The sequence below is a fragment of the Heterodontus francisci genome, chromosome 9 (assembly GCF_036365525.1).
Source record: "Heterodontus francisci isolate sHetFra1 chromosome 9, sHetFra1.hap1, whole genome shotgun sequence".
Classification (NCBI taxonomy): Eukaryota; Metazoa; Chordata; class Chondrichthyes; order Heterodontiformes; family Heterodontidae; genus Heterodontus; species Heterodontus francisci.
Window position 1 is genome coordinate 77011691 of NC_090379.1, and position 11276 is coordinate 77022966.

Sequence of the window (11276 nt, forward strand, 5' to 3'; positions counted from 1 at the left end):
GCACCTATCTATTCAAATCCCATTTTCCAGCACTTGGCCCATAGCCTTGTATGCTAAGGCGTTTAAAATGCTCATCTAAATACTTCTTAAATGTTGTGAGGGTTCCTGCCTCTACCACCCCTTCAGTGTGTTCCAGATTCCAACCACCTTCTAGGTGAAAATCTTTTTCCTCAAATCCCCTCTAAACCTCCTGCCCCTTACCTTAAATCTATGCCTCCTGGTTATTGACACCTGCGCTAACGGAAAAAGTTTCTTCCTATCTATGCCCCTCATAATTTTGTATACCTCAATCATGTCCCCCTCAGCCTTCTCTGCTCTAAGGAAAACAACCCTAGCCTATCCAGTCTCTCTTCATAGCTGAAATGCTCCTGCCCAGGCAGCATCCTGGTGAATCTCCTCTGCATCCTCTCCAGTGCAATAGTGTGGTGTCCAGAACTGTACACAGTACTCTAGCTGTGGCCTAACTAGCGTTTTATACAGCTCCATCATAACCTCCCTGCTCTTATATTCTATGCCTTGGCTAATAAAGGCAAGTATCCCATATGCCTTCCTAACCACCTTACCTGTGCTGCTGCCTTCAGTGATCTATGGACAAGTATACCAAGGTCCCTCTGTACTTCCTAGGGTCCTACCATCCATTGTATATTCCCTTGTCTTGTTAGTCCTCCCAAAATGCAAAACCTCACACTTCTCAGGATTAAATTCCATTTGCCACTGCCCTGCCTATCTTACCAGCCCATCTATATCATCCTGTATTCTAAGGCTTTCCTCCTCACTATTTACACCACCAATTTTCATGTCATCTGCAAACTTACTGGTCATACCTCCTATATTCACGTCTAAATCATTAATGTACACTACAAACAGCAAGGGTCCTAGCACTGATCCCTACGGTACACCACTGGTCACAGGCTTCCAATCGCAAAAACAACACTCGACCATCACCCTCTGCCTCCTGCCACTAAGCAAATTTTAGATCCAATTTACCAAATTGCCCTGCATCCCATGGGCTCTTACCTTCTGAACCAATCTCCCATGCTGGACCTTATCAAAAGCCTTACTGAAATCCATGTAGACTACATCACCTGCTTTACCCTCATCTACACATCCAGTCACCTCCTCGAAAAATTCAATCAAGTTTGTTTGACATGATCTCCCCCTGACAAAGCCATGCTGACTATCCCTGATTAATCCCTGCCTCGCCAAGTGGATATTAATCCTGTCCCTCAGAATTTTTCCAATAGTTTCCCTACCACTTAAGCCAAATGATGCACTGTGCAGATGAGATGAAATACCGTTTGAGCGCACTATTCAATCTACTCCACTGGCACCGTCTTTCAGGTAAATAAATTCAAAATGAAGAAAGCAGATAAAATATCAGCAGTACTCACGAGGATTCTGTCTCTGCTGCAGCTTCTGTTTTTCATTTGTGGCAAAGTTAATTGCAGCACCTGACTTTGGCAACTTTCTAGATAAAAGTACAAAAAAAAGATGAAAGTATATGCAGAGAATAAATTGCTCAACTACCTGAAAACAAAATTCTCTCAAGGTTAGACGCATCAAGTCTCCTTTTAAGTGCCACTGGTAACAAATCAAGATCTACCTCATCGTTGACATTCTAAATGCCCGAGTTCAATGTCACATACCAAGTTTATTGATCACCAACTACTTAATTCATGCGAGGAACTTGAGAAACAGGCATGCCTATTTTGAAGATGACTCCCTTTAGGACACTCAGTGATAGATCTGCTTCATACCAAACTATCTCTTCCTCATTTTGCAAAATTATACCACTCAGCTCAACTCTCTGATCACTGAGGTCCAGAAAAGAAAAACTTCACATAATATTGAATCTGGAGATATTGAATCTGCAGGCAAGGTTCTATCGCTGCAAATATATTATGTGCCAACATCATTGCATCATCCTCCAGTTGGAAAGGGGAAGCTCAACTTCCAGAAGAAACTGGGGAAAAAAATTGATTTTTCATCTTAAATCTGCTCACAAAGCAGGTCAAGCACCAGAGATCCTGCTGTACTAACAGAAAGCACAAAGGGAATTATCTTCCCTATTGATCTTGTGTAAAATTTTGATTCACAGATGCTCAGTTCTATGAATCAACTGTATAGTCAAGGAGGGGCAAAATCGGGATAAGTGCTTAACTCCTTCAGAAGGCCATGCTTCCCAAAAAATTGCATAAACCACCATAATTCCTGTGGCGGACTCGAGGAATGGCCAACTGGATATTTAGTTTGTAATTAAATGTAAACTTTACCTTTTTGCTAAGGTCACAATGTAGGATTGTTCCTAAAGCCATTTGCAGTTACCTGTTGGAGGAGAATCAGGCTGCTCTGGTTGAACCTGTGCCCATGGTGCAATTGTTCCAGATCACTGCCTCCTTATGAACTGGCAAGGCACTTGGCCTGATAGCCTCCCAGTTATAAAAGGTTAACCCTAGCCCCAGAATGGATGTGTTTTTTAAACAAAAGCTTCACAATGATAATTCTAGATTGATTACTAATACTTCCCTTATCTATTGGGTGCCGCTGGGGGGAAAACATCAGAAAATAAATTCCTAAATGCCCATTTCCTCTAATTGTATGCAATGATACTTAGCAAAATTCTAGTTCACCATTTGAATAGATTGTATCAAATTAGGGTGGTCCAATTGGAAAACATTTAATTATGGAACAATGATAATGTAAATCTTTTACATTTAAATATTCCCTACATCATCCTTTGAAAGATGTCCTTGCTTGGTCCCTTCATGAATTAGGCTGTCGACAGATCAAGTGATTACTCTTAAGCATAATAGTGGAGACAATAGGCATTTTGGAGAAAAGTAGATTATCTCATTTACTTTCACCCTCAATTGTCAGTGGTCTCCAATGGGGCACGTCTCCCAATTTTGAGCTGTTCAGTGATCCTAGACAATGTGTCCGATGTCTCCAATGCTCTTTGCACTGACCATCAATTCATTTATTTCGCTCTTATGCCCTTATCTTCTGGTATAATTTCAAAGTTTGTGGATGATATGAAACTTGGAAGCATTGTGAGGAGGATAGCGTAGAACTGCAAAAGGACATGGTGGAATGAGCAGACAGGTGGCAGATGAAGTTCAAAGAGGAGAAATGTGAAGTGATGCATTTTGGTAGGAAGAACATGAAAGACAATATAAAATAAAAGGGTACAATTCTAAAGAGTGCAAAGCAGAGACACCAGGGTTTTTATGGTCACTGAAGGTGGCAGGGCATGTTGAGAGCGCGGTTAATAAAGCATAGAGTATCCTGGGCTTTATTAATAGGGATATAGAGTATAAGAGCAAGGAGGTTATGTTGAACTCGTATAAGACACTAGTTCGGCCTCAGCTGGAGCATTGCGTCCAGTTCCGGGCACCGCACTTCAGGAAGGATGTGAAGGCATTAGAGAGGGTGCAGAAAAGATTCAGGAGAATGGTTCCAGAGATGAGGAACTTCAGTTATGAAGATAGACTGGAGAAGTCGGGACTGTTTTCCTTGGCGAAGAGAAGGCTGAGAGGTGATTTAATAGAGGTATTCAAAATCATGAGGGGTCTAGACAGAGTAAATAGGGAGAAACTGTTCCCACTCGTGAAAGGATCGAGAACGAGAGGGCACTGATTTAAAGTAATTGTTAAAAGCAAAAGCGAAATGAGAAAAAAAAATTTCATGCAGCGAGTGGTTAAGATCTGAAATGCACTGCCTGAGTGTATGGTGGATGCAGGTTCAATTGAAGCATTCAAAAGGGAATTAGACAGTTATATGAAAAGGAAGAATGCGCAGGGTTACGGGGAGAAGGCAGAGGAGTGGCACTAGGTGAATTGCTCATTCGGAGAGCCGGTGCAGACACGATGGGCCGAATGGCCTCCTTCTGCACTGTAACAATCCTGTAATTCTGTGATATGGTCCCTCCTCAGAAATTAAATCGCTTCATCTACACATAGATCACATCACACCACCCCTCCCCCCACCGACTCGCTCCGCACCTCGCCACTTCTCCCCCTTCCCTCCTTGCTCCCGCGATCGCCGCCTCTCCTCCCGCACGGGGGAAGCGGGGGTGAGATACAGTGACAAGATAAGCAGCGGTGGGGAGGGAGACTGTGAGCAGAAGGCAGCAGGGAGCAGAAGTGGGAGGGAACGGGGAGCAAGTGGCCAAGGGGTTAGAAATGGCGAAGCTGGGAGTGGGCGGTGAGCAGACGGGCACAGGAGGCACCGGTGTAGGCAGGAGGGAGCGGGATACTGTTAGGGGTGGGCTGGAGGCAGCGATCGCAGCCACTGTGGGGATTTGGGTTTCATCTGTTTTTGTGATAAATTGAGCAGCGCCATCTTTGCTACTGGTAGCTGCCAAAAACGTGGTCAACAGTGACATTTCAGTGCATGAGGCTGCATTTGCAAGTACTACGCCACTTAGGGGTTGCGCTGTCAGAAAACACAGCCTTTCGCTAAACCTAGAAGTACAAATCACGGTTAAATAGCCCTCCACATCTGTACTTTTCAATGAAGGTCACAAGATAATGATCAGAAGTGGGAATCCTGGCTAATTTCTATTCCTTTCTCCTCCACAGGAACATAACTGTATTAGCTATGCCAACAAAGTAGAGATCAATGTTCTGTTTATTGTTTATTTCCAATCTGATCGGGCTTGGGAAAGGGAACAGATTCAAATCAAGAAAAAATAGGAGCCAAATTAATTCCATTGCATCAAACAATTACTATAGTTTCACTGTGCTGACCTCATCTCACCTTGAGAGCAAATCACTTCCAGAAACATGCATTTAACATAAATCCTTCGTGGAAATGTATATTTTACACTAGAATGACTCCCCAAAGAAAGAAATGCCAGTTATGGGACAGCTGCACAGAAATCAAGTTATTTATGGCAGTGCTAAGAAATACAATAGCCATAAAAGGATGTGAACTCTAGAATTACTGAATAAATGCACAGTATTTATGTTTGTACTTTAAATAATTAATTGTAGATGAAGGGTTTTGGTACATCCAGAGTTGTAAAAATATGCTATATAAATCCAAGTTCTCTATTAAATAGCCTCAATCCAGGCAGTTGCACTTTGACACTTCCTGATCACAGATTTAGTTCTGTTATTGAGTTGTCACATTTCGCAACTTCCTCCATAATAAATACCTGTGTCAATTTTTATAATGGAAACTGCCAATGTAAACTTGCAAGATGCATTTAAGCCCTCCTGCTTTTGGTGGCACTGCAGTGCCTTAGTTATGCTCAGGCTGAGAAACCAACCAATTCTATTTTTCTGTTTCCCAAACTGCTATATGTTTTTTATTATTTGAGTTAAATAGCAAATCACAAAGTATTACATTCTGTCCTGATATTGATGTGTGATTTTAAAGTGGAAAAGGAATTACATCTTCACTCTGGTTCAATTATTCCTGCACTCAAACAAGCGTCACCTGAACACTGCACTTGGTTTTGACGCCCCATAGAGATAAAATGCCATAGAAAATCAAGTCACACATAATGACAGCAAGCAGAAAATTGTAAATTATTGTAGTAAAGAGTATTTCTATAAATTATGACAACTTTTATAATTCATGAACCCATCTAAATCCCTCCATTAAATTATGTTTTGAATTAGAATATTGGGAGTGAGTATTAAGACTGTAATTTATTCTGAAGTTCAAATGACACAAGATACAACAAAGCCTCAATAAAATGAATACTATGTTTGTTCTAAGTACTGATGCTGGAACATTAAAGTTCAGGAAGTTATTGCAATATTACAGATCACAGTTACAATGTATTAAGAAACCAAGTTGAAGGCCCAAGAACCACCATGAAGCTAGAAGTCAAAAAGGGATTGCGTACTAATTCTTTGTGTATTCTCTCAGGAATAAGATACGTTAGATACAGAAGCAATCATCCAGTATTGGGTTTTATCAAAAGTTAAAAATATTTGAGATTGGGTTTTATCAAAAGTTAAGAATATTTGAAAGGAAAAGCGTTTGATATGAAAGAGGGAACAGGGTTTCTTTGAGGCATCTTTAACAATGGAAGATGGGAGATTTATTTGAAACCAGATAGAGGACAAAAAAAGTTAATAGCTGAAGGTGAATTATGGATGGAGTCACAGATAAAAATGTGATAGCCGTCAGTTAGGCTTACTAAATACAACTAACCAGACTTTTATTAAACCATTTTATAGTAAAGTTACTGCGACGAGTGTAGAAATGACAGCTCAAAGGAAGTCATTTAACCCAAAGTACATGTACTTGGTTCATTTAGAAACATAGAAAATAGAAGCAGTAGGCCATTCGGCCCTTCGAGCCTGCTCCGCCATTCATTATGATCATGGCTGATCATCCAACTCAGTAACCTGTTCCCGCTTTCGCCCCATATCCTTTGATCCCTTTAGATCCAAGAGCTACATCTAACCCCTTCTTGAAAACATACAACATTTTGGCCTCAACTGCTTTCTGTGGTAGCGAATTCCACAGGCTTACCACTCTTTGGGAGAAGAAATTTCTCATCTCAGTCCTGAAAGGTTTACCCCGTATCCTTAGACTATGACCCCTGGTTCTGGACTCCCCCACCATCAGGAACATCCTTCCTACATCTACCCTGTCAAGTCCGGTTAGAATTTTATAGGTTTCTATGAGAGCCCCCTCACTCTTCTGAACTTGAAGCCATTGAACACAAATCTCATTTCACAGATTTTTTCTGATATCCCTTTATGTAAAATTTTTATCACAAAATCTTCTACTTCAATAGTCATGTGTGGTAGGGTATTTCAACAACCATAACTTGCACTTATATGGCACTTTCAGCATAGAAAAGTGTCCCAAAGTGCTTCGCAAAGACACAGGGAAATAAATGAATGGACCAGCCAAAGGAGAAAAAAATGTAAGGCGGGGTGGGTTGACCAAAAACTTGGTTAAAAAGGTGGGTTTTAAGGAAGGGCTTGAAATGGAAAAGCAGAGAGCTTCAAAGTGAATTCCACAGTGTGCAGCCTAACTGCCAATGGTGAAGCGGGAAGGAGGGGTGGCGAGCTTAAGAATGCATGAAGTCACATTCAAAAGTAAAAGTCGGGTTGCTGTAAGAGTTTACAATGGTATGAAGAGATTCAAAATCATGAATGAGAAGTTGCAATTTGTATTGATGGGAGCCCAGGAGTTAAGGTAGGGCAGCAAGGCCAGGGTGAAGTATGAACAGGATAGGATACTGCAGCAGAATTTTGGATGCCCTAAAGTTTAGAGTTGAAAATTGGAAGTCAGCTAGCAGCACACTGAAGAAGTCATGTCTGGAGGTGATAAAGATATGAATGAGTGTCGCAGCAGTACATGAGCTGAGGTAGAGGTGGGGTGGGGGGGGGTTGGTTTATGGATCCCAAAGTATTCAGTCTTTGTGATGAAGATTCTGAGATTGCAAACAGTCTGGTTCAACCCAAGACAGTGGCCAAAGGGAGAGAGGATATGATGTTTGTGGCAGGGGCCAAGGCCCATCGCATCAGTCTTCATAATGATTAGTTGGAGGAAACTGTGACTCATCCAAGACTGGACATTAGCCAAGCATTCTGACAGAACAGATCCAGTAAGGTGTCAGAGAGGTAACCCTTAGTGTAATTAGCATACATATGAAAACTGACCCCATATCTGTGGATCTCGTCACCAAGGGGCAGCATGTAGATGAAGAACAAGAGGGGGCCATGGATGGATCTTGGACATGAAAGTTGACAGTGTGAAGCTGAGATGAGAAGCGAATGCCAGATATTCTCTTGCTGCAAGTGGATAGGTAAAAATAGAACCAAGCAAGGATAGTCCCACCACGCTGGAAAATAGAAGAAATGCAATGGAGGAAGATAGTGTGGTTGATTGTGTCAAAGAGTAGAGTGTATAGTTTGTTCAAGATTTTTGGAAATTACTGTTAATGTTTTGACTACTTTCTCCTCAACATCTTCACTACTAAGATGTATAACCATCTGAACTCAGTGACTTTTCTATTTTTAGCCCTGTTAATTTTTTTTAGTTGTTTCTTTCTAATAGTTTTAACTGGTGTGCAACCTGATGGAATGTATAATGGAACCAGTTTTTTTTATAAAGAAAAAGTTGAATTTTAAGTGAGAGGCCACTGATATGAAGAACCAGAGTTGCAGAAAAGACCCAGGAGAACCCAAGTTAATAGTGATGGTGAAGCTGGGGTGTGAGGGCAGTGGAACAGAATGAGCCATGAACATTGATTTCCAATGAAACTTTCATGGCAGACCATTTCACAATAACTTGTTTAGAGGCAGGCAGAGCCAAACCATGTCAAAATGCAAGATGTTAAAGGGAAAAGCACCAGGAGATGCAAACTAGAGGCTGCAAGATCATCAGTGGGACTGAATCATAGATTAGACTAGAAATTTTAAGGCAATGTACATTTCTGTGCGAGCAACAGCCTCCATAAACCTTTGAGTACCCAAATTAAAGTTAACGGGCAGTAATGTTAGTGGCATTATGAACAGTAGAAAATATCAGCAAAAGATTGATTTAGACTGAAAGAGGTTCAAGAGACTTTATAAGCCAGGGCAAACTCAGCACATATCGAGTGCAATGGAAAACACACCAGACCCTCTAGTCTCGTGTAGAATCCATAGAACAAAGAAATTAACAGATCTTCCCAGGATAAAACTTGTTTTCCAACTTAACAGTACTACAGGCTGGATGGAGGATCTTTACAAAGCATAAAAACTTGCATTAGAGAAAATGAGCAAACTTTCTCTTTTACAGTAAAATAAAAGAAAAATACTGCAGATGCTGGAAATCTGAAATAAAAACAAAGTGCTGGAAATACTCAGCAGGTCAGGCAGCATCTGTGGAAAGAAAAGCAGAGGTAACGTTTCAGGTCTGTGACCTTTCATCAGAGAGGCTGGGCTGCAAGTGTTAATGAAAGGTCACGGACCTGAAACGTTAACTCTGCTTCTCTCTCCACAGATGCTGCCTGACCCAAGTACTTCCAGCACTTTCTGTTTTTATTTCTCTTTTACAGCTCTAGCAGTTCAGATGGATGCTAAGGAGTATTAGCAGATGTCGCAAGACACAGTTTCAACGAGAGACTAGAAGGTGCACCTCTAGAGGTGAACAAAGACATTTTTCTAATAACAAAACAACAGAAGTTAAGAGCAGGAATACGAATAGCTCCGAATGTTTCAGACTACAGTCCTGATGGTCCAGGTGTGAAGCATTTACTTATTTTCAAATGCAGATGAAAAATGGCTGAGATACAGAAAGATGCAATACGAACATACGAATTAGGAGCAGCAGCAAGAGTAGGCCACGCGACCCCTTGAGCCTGCTCTGCCATTCAGTAAGTTCATGGCTGAACTGATTATTCCACATTTCCACCTACCCCCGATAACCTTCCACCCCTTGCTAGAATCTATCTACCCCGCCTTTAAATAATTCAAAGACTCTGCTTCCAATGCCTTTTAAGGAAGAGAATGCCAAAGACTCACAACCCTCAGAAAAAAAATTTCTCATCTCTGTCTTAAATGGGCGACCCCTTATTTTTAAACAGTGACCCCTAGTTCGAGATTCTCCCATAAGGGGAAACATCCTTTCCACATCCACCCTGTCAAGACCCCTCAGGATCTCATATGTTTCAATCAAGTCGCCTATTACTCTTCTAAATTCCAGCAGATACATGCCTAGCCTGTCCAATCTTTCCTCATAAGACAGTCCACCCATTCCAGGTATTAGTCTAGTAAACCTTCTCTGTACTGCCTCCAATGCATTTACATCCTTCCTTAAATAAGGAGACCAGTACTGTGCACAGTACTCCAGATGTGGTCTCACCAATACCCTGTATAGCTGAAGCATAGCCTCCCTACTTTTGTATTAAATTCCCCTCCTGATAAACAATAACATTCTATTAGCTTTCCTAATTACGTGCTGGACCTGCATACTAACCTTTTGTGATTCATGCACTAGGACATCCAGATCCCTCTGCATCTCAGAGCTCTGCAATTTCTCACCATTTAGAAAATATGCTTCTTTTTTATTCTTTCTGCCAAAGTGGACTATTTCACACTTTCCCACATTATACTCAATTTACCAGGACTTTGCCCACTCACTTAGTGTATCTATATTCCTTTGTAAGCCTCCTTATGTCCTCTTCACAAGTTACTTTCCTACCTAACTTTGTGTCATCAGCAAATTTAGCAACCATACCTTCAGTCCCTTCTTCTAAGTCATTTACATAAATTGTAAAAAGTTGAGGCCCCAGCACAGATCCCTATGGCACACTACACGTTACATCTTACCTACCAGAAAATGACCCAACTATGCCCACTGTTTCCTGTTCGCTAACCAATCTTCGATCCATGCCAATGTTACCCCCTACACCAGGAGCTTTTATTTTCTGCAATAATCTTAGATGTGGCACCTTATCAAATAGATATTAGAAATGTGGCAATGAATCACAAAGACAAACCCAACAGAGTTCAGATGTCACGACTACAACAAAGCTCAAAATGGTTTATTCATGTGATGAACCTGCTATCCATTCACAACCACGCACTATTTAAAAGTCGCCTCTTTAAATCTCCTCCTGTTGACAGTCGGAGAGATATTTTGTGAGCTGAATCCCGCCCCCCGTTCCTTTTTCAGATTTTGACTGCCTCAATAGAACCACCGGGAAAACATCAACGAAGCTGTATCAAGACTCATCCTTTAGACAAATGGACTTCGGGCACCATCACACCGGACTCCGTGTGATCCTGGAGCCGAGCCCTGTATTCTCAGGGAACTGAGCTCTAGGCCCCGGGCCTTCCGCCGGTTTACCTCACTCGCTCGGCTGTGTAGCCCCGAGTCTAACTCACGACCTTAAACGCCTTCCAGACTCTTATCAGCTAACTCACCGTCGACCCGGTTTCCTCATCCCCTGCGTCGGCGTCGCAGAACGGCCGGCCCTTCTCTCTCCCTCTTTGTTACTGTGTAACGGCGCTTAGATTCAAATTCACAGCTTCCGGCGCGTAGGCGCCCTCACCCCGGAAGTGATCTGCTGCACCGTATCCCGACGAAGGGGCTGCAGGCAGGCGAGGAGAGGCTGAGCTGTAACCGGGGGCGGGACTGCAGACGAGGAGGGCGGGGCTGCAAGAGGGGGCGGAGTTCCAGGCGAGGGGGGCGGGGGTTGCAAGCGGGGGCGGGGCTGCAGGCGAGGAGGGCGGGGCTGCAAGAGGGGGCGGGGTTCCAGGCGAGGAGGGCGGGGTTGCAAACGGGGGCGGGACTGCAGGCGGCAGTATGTCAGA

General features: G+C 42.5%; 1 protein-coding gene across 3 annotated transcripts in view; it reads right to left on the reverse strand.

The window, feature by feature from the left end:
- Nucleotides 1-11032, reverse strand: part of g2e3 (G2/M-phase specific E3 ubiquitin protein ligase) — a 169181-nt gene extending 158149 nt beyond the window's left edge. For all 3 annotated transcript variants that reach the window (XM_068039370.1, XM_068039369.1, XM_068039368.1), the window contains exons 1-2: nucleotides 10887-11032; nucleotides 1392-1468 (exon numbers count right to left, since the gene is read on the reverse strand). In XM_068039370.1, coding sequence (XP_067895471.1) covers nucleotides 1392-1427 — 36 coding nt within the window. In that variant the 5' untranslated portion in view covers nucleotides 1428-1468; nucleotides 10887-11032. The remainder of the gene's footprint in view (nucleotides 1-1391; nucleotides 1469-10886) is intronic.
- Between the last annotated feature and the right edge of the window lie 244 nt (nucleotides 11033-11276).